At 41.5% G+C, this 23,687-nt stretch overlaps 1 protein-coding gene across 3 annotated transcripts in view; it reads left to right on the top strand.

Moving 5' to 3' along the window:
- The window catches only part of LOC127424539 (solute carrier family 15 member 4-like), a 107,338-nt gene that overhangs the window by 54,775 nt on the left and 28,876 nt on the right, over positions 1 to 23,687 (top strand). For 2 of the 3 annotated variants that reach the window (XM_051669870.1, XM_051669872.1), the window contains one exon: positions 2,841 to 5,971. The exons of the other annotated variant lie outside the window; for it this stretch is intronic. In XM_051669870.1, the coding sequence (XP_051525830.1) occupies positions 2,841 to 2,992 (152 nt within the window). In that variant the 3' untranslated portion in view covers positions 2,993 to 5,971. Of the gene's footprint in view, positions 1 to 2,840; positions 5,972 to 23,687 lie in introns of those variants that run through there. 3 annotated transcript variants of the gene reach the window in all.

Here is a 23,687-nt window from a genome sequence, read left to right on the forward strand (position 1 = left end):
CGCACTGTTAAATCATGTAATCTTCCAGAAGAAGAGAATGAACAGCCACATCACCCGACAATGCACAAAAACCTGTGGGTGGGGTGTGGGACAAACTCAAAACAATAGCACACAGTTTTTATTCTGATTATTTCCATGAGTTGGAGTAGCCTGTGGCATGAATGGGTCCCGTTTGAGCGTATTGATTGTTGGTTTGCTCTTAGCTGCACTTTGGCATGTGGGTATTGTAAATGCAGTGTTTTTCACAGGCAGGGGCATTTATTCCCCCTCAGCTCTATTGCTCTCTCAGTCAAACTGTACGCTTGCTTTTAACACTTGTCATTGGGGAGTGCCTGCTGTTGCAAAGTACATAAAAGGAGCAAAGAAAATGATTGAGAGGTTCTTCTTAACCACAACATGGCCAGAATGTTTGCCACTTTTATTGGATGGAGACTGAGGGGGATATTGGAAATTATATGAGATTGAAAGGGGAATGGAAACAGGACATGAGGTTGGCCAGATTCAACCCTTTAAAAAGTTGGATCTTCATTTTCATGACTGGTTACGCCTGGTGACACGTGAGCCACCTTTAATGGAACTGCCTTACAATTGTAGTGTGAGTTTGGGTTTGGGGTTAGGGGTTAGGATTAGAGTTGGGGGTAGGGTTAGCCACAGATTGGGACATGAGGCTGGCTGGATTCAAACCTGCATCTCCTGCGTGAACTTGTTCTCTCAGCATGTTCAGAGCATGTGCGGAAACTGCTAGGCCATGACTTCTATTACATTTTTGGCCCAGCTGGTGAGCATCCAAGACTGGGTACCTGTCCTAAATGCCTGCCTCAGCCCTTGCAGTAAGTCCTCACTTTAAGACATAATGCCACATAGACTGTGTGGGTTTTACAAAAGGCCACATCAAGGGCACATACTGGCAACTAAGTGGACATTCGTGTAAAACCTACTGAATCATAAAATGCCAAATGGCACATCCTATCACCTCATGGACTTTGGACATGCATTAGAGAAGACAACGAGACCCTAAGTCCACATCAAGTGTGCCATTTGAAATGGGGTCTCTGTGAGCTTCTGAATCTTTTGGCCTTTGCTACATATATGACCCGTTATTAGGGCAATTAAAGAGTGCTGCCTTCAGGATTTTCCTAATTACTGGTATGTGATAGCAACGCCTCTTGATAAAGAGGTTTTCCAAGTTGAGGGAGTTTTCCAAGTTGCTTTCCATTCTTCCATTTCACATGGCTCCTCTTTTGATCTCCTAACTGTCTTAAAATGTCCTTTTCATGTATTTATCAACTGTCTGCTTTTAAAGTAGTTCCTGCAGTCCTGTAGTTAGTCTTCTGTCTGGTATGCTCTTTCAGGAAGTGGACAATTACACCTTTTAGAGTTACTTATGATGTTCCTCAAGGGTGAGCTTTGGGACAACAAGCCTTTTTCGTCTACCTTTCCTCCTATTGGCTGGTTGTAGAAGATGCTATTTCATGCTCTTCAGCAAATCAGATCATAAAACCAAAACACGCAGGGCCGTAACCACCATAGACATTGAAGAGGGCACAATTTTTAGGATACTGGTCAACCGATATGGTTTTTCCAATAGTTGATTCTTAAATGATTACATTTAGTCCCCCCTAATCTTCATTATATGGTTAAATTCTTGAATCAATGTCCCTATTTCAGCAATATGTGTACATTTGAATACATCTATTTAAATGCTAATGCATTCCTACAGTATGCATAAACCTTTTTAGACTTTGTAATAGGTAATGCTAAGCAGTGCCACAGGGCCATGCTTTAACTGCTCTGAAACCTTCCCGACTACCGACAGTCCCTATGCAGAACTTCTTATTTATAGTTTCTCTTTGATGGTTCTCAACCCAGGAGGTTTGGCCACCTCTTACAGAACAGATCAGAAATATTAAGCTGCTTTTTCATCTGCTCTGAGAGAGAGGCTCAGACTTATCATTTGTAATGCAGGAAAAATATTTGAAGTGATTTTGTGTGTTCATGTTTGTGTTCTGAATTCATCGTAAATGGAGGGCTAAATTTAATAATACGCACTTCTCATCCAGGACTATAATGGCCCTGAGCAGTTAGAAGCTTAAACAACAGGAGCGTTAGAGCAGGGCCGAGGGCTTGAGTCTCGAAAGCCAGCTGAATCAGAGCGAGTGTGTTCTGCTTAAGCTCCTCAGATGGTGAATTATAGGCCTTCACTCCCAGCTCTTTCTCTATCCGGTGAAGATGTGGCTTTTTGTTTATGGTTCCCCTGTAAGTATTGATGTAAACCCTCTATCTGCTCTGAAGCATTTAAGAGAGAGGGGAAATGAGAGAGAGAGATTGGATGCTGAAGGAATGCTTGTTTTGGTTTTGCTTGAATAAACCAGGGAGTTAGATGGGTTACCAGTGCAGACAGATGCTATCAGTTAGAGTTCATTGCTGCTGTAGGGTAGTATGAAGGGAGAAGATTGTCTGTTAGCCTTTAGGAATACAACAAGCAGGAGCATACACTTTTTTTCCCCCCTTCTTTTTTTGACATATTAAGGCATCATATGCACACATAAATGTTCAGATCTACATTATCCACCGACTTCGGTACCAAGCTGATCATACTGGTCAAAAATCAAGAACTGTTTATTGAAGCTATTTGGGATTAAAAGCTACATGCAGTAGTTTTGTGTTAAACAAATTTTCAGATTTTTTGTTATGGCAACATAATTGGTATAGAGAATTGTTTCACTGGAACTAGTGTCTGTCGACAACTGAAATGATATGGTGTAGTGAAATCTTACAATGATGTGATATTTTGCTGAACAGTTCTGTCCCTTTCTCTCCCTGTGTCCTTCTCTCTGTAGGTAACATCAATGAGTGCACACTGAATTACTACTTTTTCCTCTTGGCTGCCATTCAGGGAGTCACGCTGCTCCTCTTCCTCATTGTGTCTGTGAAGTATGACAAACAGAAGCCCAGAGCAGGAAGCCACAGGGCCTCTCTCACCAACTCATGACCCCATCACAATACCAGATCATGGAAAACAGCCCATAGTTCACCATTATTTTCTCTCATGTTGTTCAAAACCCATATGACTTTCTTTCATTTGTAGAATGCAAAAGAAGATTAGCCTCAGTCACCATTCAGTTTCATTCCTCATTTGTTCATACAGTAAAAGTGGATGGTGACTAAGGCAAACATTCTGCCTTACATCTTCATTTGCGTTCTACTGAAGAAAAAAGTCACGTGGGTTTGGAATAAAATTAGGGGACGAAAATGATGACATAATTTTCATTTTTGGCCAAACTTGCCCTGTAAGACTCTTGGTATTATAATAATGAGGTAGGATTTTAAACATTTGATTCGACACTTGAACCCCTTCTGTTTACATAAACTGTCCATTTGTAGCAATTTTAAACACACAATTTGAGAGAAAACAGAAAAACAAACCTCAAGTGGCAGTTAGCTAAAAATGGTTTTGCATAAAATGTTTTATTTAAAATGATGTTGGAAAATTAGGTTTGTTCACTCCATCAGCAAACTGGAAATGCTTGTTTGTTGTAGTGTGTAGTTCAAATGACACTTTTAAGGGATATTTCACACAAAAATGAAAATTCTCTCACCCTCACGCCATCCCAGATGTGTATGACTTACTTTCTTCTGCAAAACACAAATATTTTAAAAAGAATATTTCTCTGTTGTTTCTCACAAGGCAAGTGAATGGTGACCAGAAATTTGAAGGTCTAAAAGGTAGTATAAAAGTAATCCATAAGACTCCAGTGGTTAAACCGATACCTTCTGAAGCAATATGATAGGTGTGAGTCAGAAACAGATCAATATATAAGTCCTTTTTAAACTGTAAATCTACACTTTCACTTCCACATTCTGATGTTGAAGTGACTTTCACAATCAGCCACCTACTGATTGGGGCTGGTCAAAGGTGAAGATTGATAGTAAAAAATGGACTTTAATATTGATCTGTTTCTCACCCACAGCTATCTTATTGCTTCAGAAGACATGGAGTTAACCACTAGAGTCTTATGGATAACTTTTATGCCTCCTTTATGCCATTTTTGAACCTTCTGAGTTCTGGTCAACATTCACTTGCATTGTATGGACCTACAGAGCTGAGATATTCTTTTAAAAATGTCATTTGTGTTCTGCTGAAGAAAGAAAGTCATGCACATCTGGGATGCCATGAGGGTGAACTTAACCCTTTAACAATTTGGAGATTATGGTCTTTTGAGTATATTTGTACTTTTGTTTGGAGTCTTTTCAAATTGTTCTATACTCACTGACCCTTATATTGAAGGTGGTCTTGCAATTATTTACAGTGAGTTGTATAACTGAAAATGTTATTGTTTTTGAACGGTTGGATTTGAATATTTATTGAACCTATTATTTTTTTATTGTGGATTGCACTTGTGAAATTCTGTACTGCTGCACTTACATATCTAGTCCATTTTTATTTAAATTTGTCTTTTTGGGCATGTGTTGTGGTACTTTTTAATAGTTTTAACAATACTACTTTTTAACGATTAATTATTTTCCTTTTTTGTTCACTAAATATACAGTTCAGGCACTATTTGCACTGTATGATGAATCTCAGGTCAGTCATTTTATTAATTAATACGAATTGGCTGTGTTTAACTGATGTCTAAAACAGCAAGTATGATTGGTTATTTGAAATGGTGCCTTTACACAAGTAGCACATACAGAGTATTGTCAAAATAATTAGTGAAGTATTTAATTAAAACGGCAGTACTTTTTTTTTTTTTTTAATGGCTTAATTCAGTTTTTTACAGCTTGATTGAATTAGTAACTTTGGTACCAAACATATAGCATTTTAAAGGTCTGTGTCTGTTGTAGATGTTTTATTAGGCATTACTTTTCCATTAGCTTGTTTTTAATGAATTTGCATGATACATTGTATTTCCAAGCACTTCAGTACTCTACGTGTATAATGGTTATGACATGAGCACAGCAAACAAACATCATCAGATAAATAATGTCCTCAAGGAGAATTTGCACAAGATCTCATTATGCTCGTCTTAAATAGGAAGACGTTTTTGTGCAAATTTAAATGAATAGTTTCTTTTTGTGAAAACACCGTAAAATTGCACAGTGCTTTTATTATAAACAACAACCCTTGTCTGCATGAGGATATGAATGAAATCACATTTGCACTAATCTCTTGTAAAAATACATTTATAATTAAGGATTTATAATTACTTGATGTCATTAATTTTACATGCAGGCTCATTAGACATCACTTCACATTCATAAAAATGTATACCTCAGCTTCATAATGGTATCATGGTGTAGAGGGCTTTATGCTTGATGTAATTTTGATGCAAATTCAGCAATGACAACCATATTTTATTTATTTTTTTTTTGTTATTGACAACTAATTACGTTTGCTTTCTTTGCAAAATTGTATCAACACTCCCATTATGTTTCGGTGTTGGTCCTTTGTGTTTTAACACAGATATACGAGGGTTCAAGTCACACTTTTTCAGCAGTTACAAATTGTGCCTTCAATGCCAATATTGCTCCACATTACTGTTGCTACTGATGCACTCTCTCATCTCTATCCATTTACATGTATTATTTCAAAGTGTTCATTAGGTACGTGAAATGATCTATATCCTCTTGAATCTGTTTTGATGAAAATTCACTAGAGACAATATAATACACCCTTATGAATCTGTGAACAATTTGTTGAAATATTAAGAATTGTTTGCTCGGTAGGATGAAAGGGCATCATTAATTACGAACTGGGCAAGTTCAAAAGCTTTTTTTAATATTTTTATTTTATTTTATTGAACTAAACCATTTCCCTCAAATGATGTCATTATAAACTGCAATATTCTCAAACACATTTGAGTGTATGCTGTAAAATGTTGCAAACTTTTTTCCCTTTAATATAGTTCATGCTTAATGAAATGGATTTCAGTTGTTTTTCTCTCTACAATAAAATGTATCTGACCTCTGATTTTTGTGTATATGTGAGAGAGGCATTTTCAAAGTGAGCCACCCTCATATAGTCACGCTCACATGCAAACTCAGTAAACTTTCACATTCAATTGCATTTCTGTCTGATTTCATCAGATGGGCATGAAATTAGAACATCGTCTCTACATCCAAGCATATCTAGACAGAGACACATATGAGTGATTTCCTGCTAATAGTGTGACCGCCAGCAAGCTGTTTGAACTCTCTATCTCCTCTCACTCTGAGTCAGACTGTTTATACAGACCATGTATATCCCTACCGTCTACATGTTTTAACATTGTTGTGCTCTTTCGACAGTGTATTTAGGAACACATACCCAATGAAGTAAATAGAACAGGTCAGAATTTAGCCATCACAAGCCTTATCCTGAATTATTTACATTTCTCGTCATACTGTGTTCATGGTTGCAAACCTCGTTGCAGTCCTGGCTCTAAATCTATAGAGCTCTTACTGTAAATAACCAATTCACTGGACTCGCAGCAAAGAAAATTAGTTTGGAGGTGAATATAATGAACATATTGGAATGCAGTTTACAACAACAACAAAAAATCTCACTAATGACATGTGCAATATGAAAAGTAAATTAAGTTGTAATTATGTGAACTATGTGTCATGGTTTCTTTAATGTGTTTTTATCAGTCACTGCAAAATCCCCAGTGTTAAATTGACACTCTGGGTGTTCCCACAAGTCAACTCTACAGGAGTTAAAAACTAACACTAGATTCAGTGTTGAATCTACTCTGTGTTGTGTTGAATTGGCCAAACAGTTAATAAGATCAAGTAGGTACACTCTCTGAATGATGATTGATCATTAGTGATGACACCTGCTGTTAACAAGCAGAGTCTAGTGAAGGAAAGAGGAACAACAAGAACAGGACAACAAGAGAATAAGCACACCATTAATAGAGGTCTGTCTCTATTTAGGGTTTTTTATTTTCTAATTAATTTTCCTAAGTTAAGTGAAATTATATTTTGTTTGAAGTTTTAACAAGAGATACTTGACCTCAACCAAACGTTCTCTTTCTGCCACAATGCATTATAGTTGTTCTCGTGTACAACACCACACTGGTTGAAAGTAAACTGTTGTATAATTATACAAAGCTCAAGTGCCTAACCAAAGCGAACACTAATCACCATAATGTTGATCAAATGAAACAAAATAACATCAGCAACACTAATAGAGACAGACCTCTATTAATTCTCAATAAATAACTTTTGCACACATATGCAAATCAAAATAACCCACATTTGTTAAGCATATTAAGAGATTGTTGTCCAATAATCTTTTTTTATTTGCAGTTGATGTACATCTCATTTAGACAGATTCAACTGTTGTGGTGTGTGCTGGTTTGTTCTCTTGATGTCCTGTTCTTGTTGTTCCTCTTTCCTTCACTAGACTCTGCTTGTTAACAGCAGGTGTCATCACTAATGATCAATCATCACTCAGAGAGTGTACCTACTTGATCTCATTAATTGTTTGGCCAATTCAACATTCAACACAACACGGGGTGCATCTCAATCAGCTCTCTAGTTCAGTAGTCGGGGCACTGATCAGTGAGGCGGTCATTTTTAGGACTGTCTCATTCGCAAAATCGTTCCAGTGCACCGAAAATTTGCTCCCTAAAAAAAATCCCACAGTGCACCATAAAAACCAGGGAGTATCGTTGCTCACTATGTTCCCTTACTGGAAACGTTGTCATGTCTTCTGAAATCTCTCAGGTCATCAGATGTTGAGCACAAGTGTAAAACTATGATGTACAAGCCTGTTGTTTGTAATGTCTTTCATTCATAATTACCATGAAAGTGAAACAATCTTTTAAATATTTAAGTTGTTAAAAGGTTTAAAATACACTCCTATATATTTTTTCTTTCTTTATTAATGCAGTTTATCTTTTATAATAACACTGTACGTTTTAATATCTTCAACGAAAATGAAGGATAGTATGCTTTATACAGTGATGGTGCTGATTAATATCAGCTGCTTGAATGCACAAGCTTGTTAACCAGTCATAAGTGTCCCAATGTTCAGTGGATAAACACCCTTGCCAGTGCCCCAGTTCGTGTTCACCATATACTGATTCACAACACAAGGAGCTGACTGAGACACAGGGACGAAGAAGATTCAACACTGCTCAGTGTTTGTTTTTAACTCCTGTAGATTGGACTCGTGGGAACACCAAGAGTGTAATGGTGTGTTCACACTTGGCAGGTCTGGTTCGCTTAAAACAAACTCTGGTGCGATTTCTCTGTTAGTGCGGTTCATTTGAACAAGTGTGAACACTGCCATCTGAACCTTGGTGTACACTAAACAAGCGGACCGTGACCCCCTGAATAATGGGTCTCGGTCTGCTTCCAAACGAACTCTGGTATGGTTCGATTGATATATGAACGCAGCATGGACCAAAGACGTCTAAACGGACCAATAACAGGAAGTAATTTGCCTTTAATACTGACCTCAAGCATACCTGTTTCTTCTCATCATAGGAGCTATGTTGCCCATTATAGTTCGGTATAAAATATATTCGGTATAGTATAGAAATTATAGTAATTTTTTTTTTTTTTTCACATTTTAGAATAATAGTAAAGTCGTCATAACTATGGAATAACATAAATGGAACTATGTGAATTGTGTTGTGACTAAACAAAATCCAAAATAAATCAAAACTGTGTTATATTTTAGCATCTTCAAAGTAGTCACCCTTTGCCTAGAATTTGCAGACATGTACTCTTGACATTTTCTCAATCAACTTCTTGAGGTATCACCCTGGGATGCTTTTTAAACAGTATTGAAGGAGTTCCCATCTATTTTGGGCACTTATTGGCTGCTTTTTTTAAATTAAATTTGTTTTATAATGAAATTAATATGTTGGCACAATTATATTTTTGTCTACAAAACTAATTTCAAACATTTAAGCATACGCCTTAAGATCAAAAGATTTTTAAGATCATGAGAAACATTTCAGTCGAGTGTTTCGATAGTTTTGACTGCTAGTGTATATAAATCCAACGAGCGCATTTAGTCCAGCAGCCAGCATAGTTTTGGATGTTCGGCAAGTTCTGTCACACACTATACGCCATAAAAGCTGTCCAATCAGGTTGTGACCTTATCATTATGCCGTTTGTTTTGTATTTTTAGGTTCGGTGTTAAAAATGCCAGTGTGAACGCAAAGGGAACCAGGACTAAATGTATCATTTTCTTTTTTGGTCCATACCAAGAAAACTGAACTACAAGTGTGAACACACCCTTAATTTAACACTGGGGATTTTGTTGTGTTTTTTTAAAGCAATTTTTTAAAATGATATGGTAAACACTTTACAATAAGGTTCCATTTTTTAAATTTTTTTTTATTAGATATTGCATTAGGTATCATGAACAAACGATGAACAATATATTTTTTACAGCCTTAATAATTTGTAGGTTAGTTAAAAAAATACAATTGTTCATTGTTAGTTCATGTTAGTTCATAGTGCATTTACTAAAGTTAACAAATAAAACTTTTTTTTCTGTATTAGCATATGTTGAAATTAACATGAACTAAGATTAATACATGCTGTAAAAGAATTGTTCATTGTTAGTTCATGTTGACTAATGTTGTTGACTAATGTTAACAAATGGAACACTATTGTGAAGTGTAACCATTATAAGTATTGAATAAAGTACTGTGCAAAAGTCTAAGGCACATTAGATGTTTCACACGTCTTAAGATGTTTATTTTATATCTTCTGCTTTTTTGTGTCAATAGGAAATATCAGTTTTAGAATTCCGAATATTTATTTTACAAATAGAACAAGGTGCCCCTGCAGAGCCTTGATCTCAACAAGGGAATTAGTAAATTTTTAAAGGCAAAGGCTGATCTCACCAAATACTGATTTTGTTTTTACACTCACCGACCACTTTATTAGGTATACCTGTACACCAGGGGTGTCGAAAGTCCGGCCCGCGGGCCGTCTGCGGCCCTCCGACTGCTCCGATGCGGCCCGCGAGAGACTTTAGAAATAGAACCGAATTAGGACCGCTATGGAGAAATTATATGAAATTCATATTCTGGACACTGGATTTCGCTATCACGTGCGGCCGCTATTCAAAGCATCATCTCCACTTGTGCATTCTGTGTCATCATCAGCTTCATCCACTGCCAGAGTTCAACGGGAGGTTTGAATACTCCATATTTCCAAGGATGAAGCGGCCCGCAGAAAGCATGATGCATTTATTAAAGGACTGACATCAGGTTAGATACTTTACTCATGTACTTGTTCCTGTAAACAATGTCCTGATACCTCACATCATACAACTGAGTGGAGTTGCTGTTGTGTGAGTGGCTGTTCAGAGTTTATTGAGCATGCACAGAGACGCAGAATCCGAGCATACTCTTCCAGAATATCCTCTGTAGCACTGGGAAGTATACTGTAATTAATTGGTTCGTTCTAATATTTAGTTGAAACAAGAAAAATTATTCACGGGCTTCCCAGCACCATTTGAGTGAGAACACACTGTAGAAGAGAGCGCTTAAAACACTTATACATCTGTGCCTGATGCGTGCGCTCAGCTTGCACATGCACGTCTACAAAATAAAATACAATAATTTTTATCAAATTAAAATCGTATTTGTAACGCAAGTAACAACAGAACAGAAGTTATAATTGTACAGCTATAAAGAATAATTCCTTGCATCACTTCATAACAGGAAAATTTAATCTGATTCTGATTATTGTGATGGGGCACACCCAACACTTATAGCAGCTCTATATGTTCTTTGCAGTGCCACTGAATGAATGTCAAAAAGATAAAAATGTGAATAAATTAGTATAATATTTTGTATTAGACATATCACTGTTCCATTCTAAGTGTTCTTTGTGAGTGAAATACCATATCCTCTATTTGTATGTAGGGCCTACACAAGCAATTGCATAATATTAAGCGTACAATATAAAGATTATGCATAGTGGCAATCTAGTAGCTTCTAGCCATTTTTTTTTTAAATTATTACAGCGATGCGGCCCGTGGCACCTAATTTTTTCCGCATTTGACCCCTGAACGAAAAAGTTTGGACACCCCTGCTGTACATCTACTTATTCATGTGATTGTCTAATCAGCCAATCGTATGGCAGCAGTGTAATGGATAAAATCAAGCAAGATAATGTTCACATCAACCATCAGTATGGGGAAAAAAATTTGATCTCAGTGATTTTGACTGTAATATGATTGTTGGTGCCAGACTGGCTGGATTGAGTATTTCTGTAACTGCTGATCTCCTGGGATTTTCACGCACAACAGTCTCAAGAGTTTCCTCATAATGTAGCCAAAAACAAAAAACATCCAGTGAGCAGCAGTTCTGTGGGCGAAAAGCTTGTTGATGAGAGAGGTCAACAGAGAATGGCCAGACTTGTCCAAGCTGACAGGAAGGTGACAGTAACCAAATAAACATGCGTTACAACAGTTCTATGCAGAAAAGCATTTTTTAACATACAACACGTAGAACATTGAGGAGGATGGTCTACAGCAGCAGAAGACCCCTCCAGGTACCACTGTTGTCAGCTAAGAACAGAAAACATCGCCTGGTCTGATGAACCTGGATTTCTGCTGAGGTACACAAATGGTAGGCCCACTGCAGCCTCAGTTTTCTGTTCTTGGCAGACAGAAGTGGAACCCAACACGGTCTTCTGCTGCTGTAGCCCATCCGCCTCAAAGTTCAGCGTGTTGTGCATTCTGAGATGCTATTCTGCTCACAATAATTGTACAAAGGGGTTATCTGAGTTACTGTAGCCTTTCTGTCAGTTCGAACCAGTCTGGCCATTCTCCGTTGACCTCTCTCATCAACAAGGTATTTCCGTCTGCAGAACTGCCGCTCACTGGATGTTTTTTGTTTTTGGCACCATTCTGAGTAAATTCTAGAGACTGTTGCGTGTGGAAATCCCAGGAGATCAGCAGTTACAGAAATACTCAAACCAGCGCATCTGGCACCAACAATCATGCCACGGTCTAAATCACAGAGATAACATTTGTTTTTCCTCATTCTGATGGTTGATGTGAACATTAACTGAAGCTCCTGACCCATATCTGAATGATTTTCTGCATTGCACTGCTGCCACACGATTTGCTGATTTGACAGTTGCTTGAATAATTTGCTGTACAGGTGTACCTAATAAAGTGGTTGGTGAGTGTATATTCAGCTTTTTATATGAAGTTAATTGGTAAACTATTTCATTATTTTGAAAACCATCCTCACTTTACAGTATTTTTCACAGGTGCCTACTACTTTTGCATAGTACTGTATACGTATTCCTACTACTACAATAGGTACCTAACGGACCTTCATATTATTTTATTATTACTATTTTCAGCTTTAGAATAATAGTAAAGTTATCAAAACTAGGAAATAACAAATCGAAGTGACAATTTTTTTTAATCAATAATATCTTGAAATGGATACCTGTGATGCTTCTCAAACGGTATTACAGGAATTCCCATATACAACTGTGTGCTGGCAACTTGTTAGCTGCTTTTTCTTCACCATCTAGTCCAACTTGTCCATGATTTTATTATTTTAATTTTTATAAAATTAATTTGTCTACCAAACTAATTTTAGTGTAAGCCTTTAGATCAAAAGATATTCAGATCACAAGAAACATAAATTGTCAAGTGTGCCCAAACTAGCACATCCATGTGACAAGACTGACTGCGTTTCACACTTCATCTCTTGAGACACATTGACCACATGGATCACTGTCTGTACCCTTACATGTTCTATGTGCATGTATGCACGTGTGCACTTATTTGAGAACCATGAAGCTGTATTTTTGCTGAGGATACTGAGTGTGTGCTTGTGTGTTGTGCATGTAATGGAGGGTGAGAGTCATGTTCAGTGGCCTGCTGCACAGTGAGGTCAGTACACAGCATCATGTTAGCATATCACTGGCTTTTATGAGCAAATACCGGACTGCACTCCCCCAGGCATGAGAATGAGCCAGCCCTGACCTTATCCTCTGTGCTTCTGCTGCTAGACAGGTGTGTGTACAGAAGACTTTCTAGCTGTCCTAAAAAAAAATCTTGAATTTTTCAGAAATATAACTTTACCAATAACTACAAACATTTGGTGCCAAACTAGCAAGCCCCTATAGCTTAATCAGCGTGATCATATGGAAAGTCAACATGTTGTTACCAAATGTTCCAGTACCCTGCCATACAAACTCCCCATATGCAATGTAATATCATGTTCATGTTAAGATTTACATTTGGTAAGAATGTAAACAGCAAGCTGTCATTTAGCAGATTCTGCATCCATAGCAATTTACAGCACAGTATAATTATTAACAGTGATAATACTCATGGGGCAACCTTAGGTTAGGCACATGCATGCAGACAATGTAAATGATTGTTAAACGTTTTAATTGGCAAAATATGTAGTGTTATAAAGCGTATTCATCTTATTGTTTCCCATGTTGTGGCTTGTGGTAAGTTAGCTGTGCCATAAAGCCATAACCTTAGAAATGATTATTATTATTGTTATTATTATTATAATTATTTTAATATCTTTTACTAGAAAATCGCACAAATATAGGATTTAAACTACACTTGGGGAAAATATTGCTAACACGGCTGCAAAAATTGCAGATCTAGTATAAAAACATTTAAACTAAACCACCACATACATTCAGTTTGTCTTCCTGATGTTGACAAACAACATTTCCTGAAGGTTAAGCACCTCCTTTTGCTGATCAAAAATTTTCAATCCCTGTTTTATACCCTATTTTGTCCTACATTTTCATCACCTTTTTGTGCTGGATTTGAATATATCTCATTGCCTGCATAAATGCATTCAAGGTCCACAAATATATTCAGACCAACAGTTTTCTAGTGTGTCGGTCACCATTCCTATAAAAGCTTATGTCTGTTTCACTTACATGTGACTGATGATCCTGAGGTTCAACAAATTGCTTCACCAAGCGAGAGGCAGATAGAGTTACACATCAAGCCGCAAACTAAAAAGGAAGCATATAAATGAAGAAAAAGGTTTTCTGTTATATGTCATCCTGAAATTAAATGTTCCCCCTGCTGATGATGGAAGTAAAAGAGAAGTGATTATAAAAGATGTGTTAATTACAGCTAGAGTTCCATTAGTCATTCTCTGAGTGATAGATTATTCCTCTTCTAGTCAGCTCAGCGTGAAATGCCCTTCACAGTTCACAAACTTCACCTCATTCACAGTAACCCTGTGCAGCACATGCTCCCAATATATCAATCTAACCAAGGGTAATTTAGTTTTCTTTTTTCTTTAGTTTTTATTTCTATTCTATTTAAAATTTTCCTTTTCAGGGCAATCTAGTGTTATCTCTATTGGGTGGTATTTTCATGTTTAATAAAATGGTGGCTAAAGGATTCAAATTTGATAATATATTGTGTATCAAAAGCTAAAATTAATTGGTGGTTAGTTTTTTTTTTTTAGTTTTTTTAGAGTCTAAAAAAATATTTTAATTTAACATTTTCCAATTATGAAACTAAAACAAAAACTAAATTATATTTGAAATAATATATATATATATATATATATATTATTTCAAATATAATTTAGTTTTTGTTTTAGTTTCATTAGCAGTATTTTATTTATTTATTTATTTATCTGTGAGGGAAAATTCAATAATCAAGCATCTCACTAACGTAAATGTGCCTTATTTAGCCAAAATGGCTCATTTTTATCTGCTATCCCTGGGCAGGTTGATGTCAAAGGACAGAAATTACACTAAAATGCATTCTGTACACACTATACATAATAATAATAATAATATATAAATAAATAAATACCATAAACAGTTTAAAAGATCCCTAAGACAATACAATACCACTGATAGAAATTCATTCAAAATCAAACAGAGAAGAGACTGAATGAAAACAAAGAAAAAATGTAATTTGTCAGAATACTGGAAAACAAAACTGTCTGTGTGTGTCTGAAAGAGAAAGGAGTGATCATGTCAGGAAGCATAGAGGAAACGGGAAAGCCCTCAGGCAGAGAGAGATGAAATGATTGATATGATGCTCCAGATAAAAGGGAGACGAGGAGAAAGGCAGAGGAGGAGACACAGGATTAGAAAGCTTGTACAAACTGACTTTATTCAATAGGGTTGTTTTTAATTAGGCTTAGAGCAAGAGATCAATAGTCCAACACACAGAGAAGCAACTGTAATTGTATAGACAAGCAACTGGTGTGTGATGAACAAATTATAAAAATAAAACCTCAATAAGTAATACATAATTACAATAGAGATCTGTGCACAAGAGTCAGCATTGATACTAAAAAGGGGTTCCAGTGAAGTAACAGATAGCAGTGTTATTCAGCACTCTTGACTAAGCAACTTAATGGCTGTGGTCTGTTACTTTGATAGCATGTTTACTCTGACTGTCTGAAGATTCTTTCATTGTTTACTCACCCTCATGTTCATCCAAACTCATTTGAATTCTTATTCTTCCATGGTACACAAAATATGTTCATGCAGAATGTTTATGCCACTCTTTTCCATTAAATGAAAGTGAATGGGCATGTATTTTGATGAGCTCTAGAAATGACAAGACAAGCACCAGATAAGTACCGTTAAGGGAATTGTTCACCCAACAATTAAAATTCTCATAATTTACTCACCCTCATGCCATTCCACATGTGTGAATTTCTTTCTTCTGCTGAACACAAACGAAGATTTTTAGAAGAATATCTCAGCTCTGTTGGTCCTCACAATGCTAGTGAATGGTGGCCCTTTAAAACCCCAAAAAGCACATAAAGGCAGCATAAAAGTAATCAATACAACTCCAGTGGTTAAATCCATATCTTCAGAAGCGATATTACAGGTGTGGGTATTTATAGTTTTTTTTACTATAAATCTCCACTTTCACTTTCACATTCTTCTTTTGTTTTTGCCAATTCACATTCTTTGTGCATATCGCCACCTACTGGACAGGGAAGATAATTTTTTGTGAAGGTATGGATTTGACCACTGAAGTGTTATGGATTACTTTTATGCTGCCTTTCTGTGCTTTTTGGAGCTTAACAATTTTGGCACCCATTCACTTGCATTGAGAAGACCTGCAGAGCTAAGATATTCTTCTAAAAATCTTCTAAAAATGAAAGTCATACACATCTGCGATGGCATGAGGGTTAGAAAATGAGATAATTTATATTTTTGGGTGAACTATTCATTTAAAGTAGGTCATACAGCTTGCACACTATTCTTAAGCCATATAGTTCTGTGTTTTGCTTTCAGTCAATAACGACTTACATTTCAGTCTGTTCCTCACACACACAAGTAGTACGGTTTACTTCTATGTTCATTTTTGGAACTTGACAGCGTACGTCCCCATTTACCTTCATTGTATAAACAAAGAACAGTGTGAACATCTGCTTTTGTGTTCCGTGGAAGAAGTTAGAATGGCACGAGGTTGAGTCATTTTTATTACTTTATGATTAACCATTCCTTTAAGTACCAATATCTTCACACAATAATTTAAAAGTTTTCTAGTTACACTTCCATACAGGCACTATAGATATGATTTAAATACCTCTAAATGACTTGTTATAATGCTTATATTTCAAGTTAAAATGATCTTTGGCCATTATTTTATCAATTATCTTTTCCATATTCTGCCCCATAATAAATTGGAACAGTGTACAATGTATGATCGTCATGGTTACTGGTCCATCAGGGAACGGAGGTTACACCAGTAACCATGACGTTCCCTATCTGTCACTCACTCGACGTTGGTGTCGATGTAGTGACACTAGGGGTCCCTATACAAAACGCCACAAGGCTGAACTGTGTTACGTGAACTGGCGGTGTGTGGTGGGCAGACTTGCTGTGTGCCTCATAGCCAGCGCACCAGGTCGACACGTAACCTCCCCCAACACAGTTATGAGTGTCAAACGGCCCTTTTTGGGGACAAGTCGACTACCCAGAGATAGAGACAGGCTTAACGCAGTCGTGGCCTCTTTCCCCTTCTCCTTTTCCACTCCCTAAAAAGAAGGGGGATTATCTGACTGGGCCACCAGGTCTAGTCGGGGGGTGTCCCTCCCAAGGGGAGGACACCGCGGAGACCACACCTCGCCCCAAGAGAGGGGGGATATTTAAGTGGAAGAATACATCACATGGTCTTTCCAACCATGTGGAGAGCCTTCAAGGTAGATCCTGCCCAATGGGGGAGGAGTTACTACAACATGGAGACTGAGGGGCTCTGCCCAAGGAAGACGCAGTTTGCCAGTAGGGAAACGAACTAGCGGAAGATATAGATCGCATGGGGTTAGCCTTACAGGGAACCGCCACATGCGGAGCACCTACCCCAGAACCGGGCTCTTAGTTAGCGCGAGTACTGGGCCGGCAGCGAGTCTCTCCGAAAACTCGACTGCCACAGGGCTCGGAGGAAGTCAACCAGGGAACAACTTTTGTGAACACTACTGGGAATTAACAGCGCACGTCTTCAGCTCAAAAGGAGGTGGAAGGCGCTATGTGCAAGCGATACACCCGGCCGGCTATCCCGGGCTTATCCGCTTGTGTTGCGTGCCACTACCTGGGATGAAACTGGTTCCACCCGGAGGTTGTAGAACCTTGCAAAGGTGTTGGGTGTTGCCCAGCCCGCTGCTCTGCAATGTCTGTTAGAGAGGCACCTCTGGCCAGGGCCCAAGAAGCTGCTACACCACGGGTAGAATGGGCTCGTAGCCCTACCGGGGGCAGCATGTTTTGGGCGAGACATGCCATAGTTATGGCGTCAATGAGCCAGTGGGCGATCCTCTGCTTGGAGACAGCGCTTCCTTTCCGCTGTACACCAAAGCAGACAAAGAGCTGCTCAGAGATTCTAAAGCTCTGCGTGCGATCCAAATAGATGCGTAAAGCGCGCACCGGACACAGCAATGACAGGGCTGGGTCTGCCTCCTCCTGGGGCAGCGCTTGCAGGTTCACCACCTGGTCCCTAAAAGGAGTGGTGGGAACCTTGGGCACATAGCCCGGTCGGGGGTCTCAGGATCACGTGGGAATAGCCCGGACCGAACTCCAGGCACGTTTCGCTGACAGAGAACGCTTGCAGGTCACCTACCCTCTTGATGGAAGTGAGCGCAGTCAGGAGGGCAGTCTTCAAGGAGAGTGCCTTAAGCCCGGCTGACTGCAAATCTCAAAGGGGGATCTCTGTAGACCCTGAAAAACTACAGAGGTCCGATGAGGGAACAAGGCGTGGCCTGGAGGGATTCAGCCTCCTGGTGCCTCTTAGGAACCTGATGATCAGATCATGCTTCCCTAAGGACTTACCGTCGACTGCGTCATGGTGTGCTGCTGCTATGGCAGCAACGTACACCTTCAAGGTGGAAGGGGACAGCCTCCCTTCCAACCTCTCTTGCAGGAAGGAAAGCACTGATCTGACTGCGCACCTCTGGGGGTCTTCCTGATGGGAAGAACACCACTTAGCGAACAGACACCACTTAAAGGCATACAGGCGCCTCGTAGAGGGAGCCCTAGCCTGAGTGAACGAGCTTAGGTCTTCTGCGTCCCGTCCAGGGGCCAGACATGGAGATTCCAGAGGTCTGGGCGCGGGTGCCCGATGGTGCCCCTTCCCTGAGAAAGAAGGGCCTTCCTCAGGGGAATTTGCCCGGGGGAGCTGTCACGAGGAGCGTGAGGTCCGAGCACCACGTCTGGGCGGGCCAGTAGGGTGCTTACCAGGACGACCTTCTCCTCGTCCTCCCTGACCTTGCACAGGGTCTGTGCGAGCAGGCTCACTGGGGAAAACGCATATTTGCGAATGCCAGGGGACAAGCTGTGTGCCAGCGCGTCTATGCCGAGGAAGGCCTCGGTGAGGGCGTACCAGAGCGGGCAGTGGGAGGATTCTTGGGAGGCGAACAGGTGCACCTGTGCCTGACTGAATCGACTCCAAATCAGCTGGACCACCTGAAGGTGGAGTCTCCACTCTCCCTTGAGGGTAACCTGTTGTTACGGCGCGTCCGCCGAAGTGTTGAGGTTGCCCGGGATGTGAGTGGCTTGCAGCGACTTGGTGCTGCTAACTCCGTTGGAGGAGACGGCGGGCGAGTTATGACATACAGCGGGAGCGCAGACCACCTTGGCGGTTGACATATGCTACCGCTGCCGTGCTGTCTGTCCGAACTAGCACGTGCTTGCCCTGGATCAACGGCCGGAACCTCCGCAGGGTGAGCAGAATTGCCAGTAACTCGAGGCAGTTGATGTGCCAACGCAGCCGCGGACCCGTCTAGAGGCCGGCGGCTGCGTGCCCGTTGCCAACAGCGCCCCAGCCCATTTTGGAGGCGTCTGTCGTGACCACGACGCGCCTGGAGACCAGTTCTAGCGGAACACCTGCTCGTGGAAACGAGAGGTCGGTCCAAGGGCTGAAAAGATGGTGACAGACCGACGTAATGGCCACGCGGCCACTCGGGACTCGAGTCTGGAGCCAGTGCTGAAGCGGCCTCATATGCATCAACCCGAGCGGGGTGGCCACCGCCGAGGACGCCATATGCCCCAGGAGCCTCTGAAAATGTTTCAGTGGAACCGCTGTTTTCTGTTTGAACACCTTCAAACAGGCCAGCACCGACTGGGCACGCTCGTTTGTAAGGTGTGCCGTCAAGGAGACTGAGTCCAACTCCAAACCGAGAAAAGAGATGCTCTGAACCGGGAGGAGCTTGCTCTTTTCCCAGCTGACCCGAAGCCCTAGTCGGCTGAGGTGTGAGAGCACCAGGTTCCTGTGTGCGCATAACCCGTCTCGAGAGTGAGCTAGGATTAGCCAGTCGTCAAGATGGTTGAGAATGCGAATGCCCACCTCCCTTAACGGGGCAAGGGCAGCCTCTGCGATCTTCGTAAAGATGCGAGGAGACAGGGACAGGCCGAAAGGGAGGACTTGTACCGATACGCCTGACCCTCGAACGCAAACCGCAGGAAGGGTCTGTGTCGAGGAAGGATCGAGACGTGAAAGTATGCATCCTTCGGGTCTACCGCCGCGAACCAATCTTGATGCCGGACGCTCGCTAGAATGCGTCTTTGCATCAGCATCTTGAACGGGAGTCTGTGTAAGGCCCGGTTCAGTACTCGCAGGTCCAAGATTGGCCGCAACCCACCGCCTTTTTCCCGGTACTGTACCGGCGGGTGGGGCCTCGCGGCGGGGCGGAGCTTGAGGTGCCACACCACATCGTGGCCGTGCTGAGTCCGAGGACATCGAAGCACTTACCTGGCTCCTTGTGACCACCCCCGGAACAGCCTGGGACAGGGGAGGAAGAGGCCTGTCCTCATGACCCGTGGAGACTGTCACATCGGGGGCGGATTTGTGCCACAGCTGGGCGCTCAGGGCGGGAGACCGCCGCTGGAGCGCCAACCTGCCAAATGGAGTGGTGGACGGTGGTCGTGATGCCAGCCGTACACACCGAATATGTGACCCAGGGAACAAGGAAACCACTCTTGCGGAGCTCTTGAGTACTGCAGCCACTTGGGCATGCAGCGCAATTAAATGCAAAAGGTAACAAAAAGAAGATCTGCTTACCAGCTCCAGAGCAGCGGGTTTCGTTGTCCCTGGGTCGCCCGTCTCAGGGGCGCTTCGAAGACCTCCGTGGGTTCTTCGGTGCCGGCTATGAGACGGGTGGCGTCGGCTTCCTGCGGTGGGCTCCACGCCAGGGCCGGGCCGGAGGGGCGGGCTGCGGCGGAGCCGGTGCAGTCACCGCAGGGGGACGCCCTCGGCGATGAGTAGATGGGGTGCAGAATCTTGAGCCACGCCGGGGCAGGACAAGCCGGCTAGCATCCATCTACTGCTCTACCATCGAGAACTGCTGGGCAAAGTCCTCGACAGTGTCGCCGAATAGGCCCGCCTGGGAAATGGGGGCAGCAAGGAATCGTGTCCTGTCGGCCTCACCCATCTCGACCAGGTTGAGCCAAAGGTGGCGCTCCTGGACCACTAGCCCGAGAGACCGCGCCGTGACCTCCGTCGCTCGGAGAGCGAGGTCGGTCGCCGAGCGCAGTTCCTGCATCAATCCCAGGGCGGAACTACCCTCGTGCAGTTCCTTTAGCGCCTTGGCGGACTTGCAGGAGAGTCATGGCGTGCAGGGCGGAGGCGGCTTGTCCAGCAGCGCCGTAGGCTTTGACCGTCAGAGACGACGTAAACCTACAGGCCTTGGACAGGGGCTTTGGGCACCCGCGCCAGGTGGCGGCACTCTGCGGGCATAGGTGCACCGCGAGCGCCTTTATCCACCGGGGGATTGCCGAATAACCCTTGGCCGCCCCACCATCGAGGGTAGTGAGAGCGGGGAAGCTGAAAAGATCGGGACCGGGCAGTAAAAGGTGCCTCCCGCGACCTTGTCAGCTCTTCATGCACTTCCGGGAAGAAAGGAACGGGGCGGGGCATGGCTTTGAGCGGCGCCGCGAGCCCAGGAACCAATCACCGAGCCGCGAGGGTTCAGGGAAGAGTGGTGAAATCCACTCTAACCGACGCTCGCGGCTGTCCGGGAAAGCATGTCATCATCTCCGCGTCAGCCTGTGACTGGGCGATCGACCCCGAAGGGAGGAGCCCAGCTGAGGCTTCCGACTGGACGAGCCCGCTCTCCGATGCTGCGCTCGAGAGCTCATCACTTTCGTGGGCTCCGAATAAGAGGTCGAACTCGCCGTGAGACGAGCCGGCGGACTCACCCGGAAGCCCGATCGGGGCAGACGAGCGTGCTGGGGAATGGGAGGTCCGCGGGGGGATACCCGGCGGAGGCGGTCCCATTGGGGTCCCCAAATCGCCCCCAGTGCTAGCCGCGCTGGCCTCAAACCCATGGGTAAAAGGACCGAGGCGGGAGCCTCTGGGGTGGCTCGCTTCCTTACGAAGGCGAGCCGCGACCGCAACGTTGCCATGGACACATTCTCGCAATGAGAATGTGACCATCCACGAACGCTGTCTCCGCGTGAGCAGTGCCCAGACACGAAAGACAGTGATCGTGACCGTTAGAAGGCGAGAGATAACGAGCACAACCAGGAATAACACACAATCGGAAAAGCATCTTTAAAAAGACGCGTCTTTAAAAAGACGTTCCGTGTGTGCGCTCTTTTAGAGAAATATATACTCTTTTAGAGGGGAAAAATGCTCTTTCAGAAAATATACTCTCTAGTTTTTCTGCCGAAGTGCCCAGGGGCATTCTCTGCAGTGCACCAGTGCAGAGGAGGGAGAAGCCGCTGAAATGCGCCGTCAGATCCAGCAGGTGAATGAACAGTAGTATTCAGCTCAATGAGCATGACCGTTCGGCTCCGAAGAGAAAATCTGAATGAGTGGTTGCATACCAGCTCCTTTTATACCCGTATGTTCGGGAGAGTGGCATGCAAATACCACTCGCCAATTTTCATTGGCCTTTTATCAAAGACCAGAAGTGTCTCGGGCTCCCAAGAGTGACCCCTAGTGTCACTACATCGACACCAACGTCGAGTGAGTGACAGATAGGGAACTCTATATTCTCACTTTAATTTACATTTATGAAACTATTTTTATTTATTATAGAAGGAAAAAACTCATTTTGGTTTTCAGTATATACTGTAAAATGTTTCATTAATGTGTTCTTGGTTGTCAAGAATCAGTTAATAACAGTGATTTTTGAATTTATTTTCTTTAATTGGTACAATGTGCAAAATCCCTTAGCTCACTGAGGTCTGGGGCTACTAATGATTTTCACGGAGGAAGGATAGTTTCCCATTATTAAAACAAAGAGAGAAATACAATTGAGCACTTGCAAGAGGTGTCTACTATAGGTTAATTAGACAATAATTGGCATTTGTGTAGTGAAAGGTTACAGTATTTTGACTGGAATCTAGTACAACCATTATAGAATTATTTTGCCCTTTTTCAAGCAAGTGTGTTATCGTTTGCTGCATAAATATTGGCATCTTTTGGACTTCACATTCTAGTGTTGAAACAAGTTTTGAATTGATTGCCCTAATGTTTTGGAATTTATAATTGATTTAATTTCTTACTCCCTTAAAATTTCCATGGTCAAAAATGACTACAGCAGAGTTCCCTTTGGTACTTTAATATTGTCCCTATCTCAGTTGAAACAGCTTGTTTCTGATGCTTCAAGCAACATAAAGTTATAAATGAGATTTGGGAAGTAAAATATAATTTAAACGGAGCCTTGGGGAACTGTGTAATTGATTTAGTTTTACAGTTTTGGAGTTGTATAACTTATTTACATTCAGGCTGAGGAAAAGGTTTATAACCAACAATTTTAAACATCGAAAACAAAAATGTCACAAGATTTCTTGGTGAATAACCTATATGAAGTATTTGTACTACTGAATCCAGCAAGCAATCTAGTGGGCATTAGGGCTGCAACTAACGATTAGTTTGATAATTGATTAATCTAACGATTATTAGAACGATTATTCGACTATCCTGCGATTCTTGCAACGATCAATCATTAGCTCTTAACCGAATATTCAGCTTGTGCCCCAACATAAAAGGTTGTATTAAACATGCTTACTAACAATAAAGAAGACAAAATCATCTTTTAAAAATACCTCTAAATGACATTCACTGAATTAAAGGAAAAAATACTTTAATTCGGTAAAGAAATTCACTGCAAAAAATCCTATTGTTATCAAGTTTTTTTGTCTTGTTTTCCATTTAAAATTGTCTAAAAATCCTTAAAACAAGATACATTTACTTGAGAAGCAACATATAAGATATCTAGACTTGCTTTAAGAGAATGTATCTTAAA

This window comes from Myxocyprinus asiaticus, chromosome 33 (assembly GCF_019703515.2).
Source record: "Myxocyprinus asiaticus isolate MX2 ecotype Aquarium Trade chromosome 33, UBuf_Myxa_2, whole genome shotgun sequence".
NCBI classification, from domain to species: Eukaryota; Metazoa; Chordata; class Actinopteri; order Cypriniformes; family Catostomidae; genus Myxocyprinus; species Myxocyprinus asiaticus.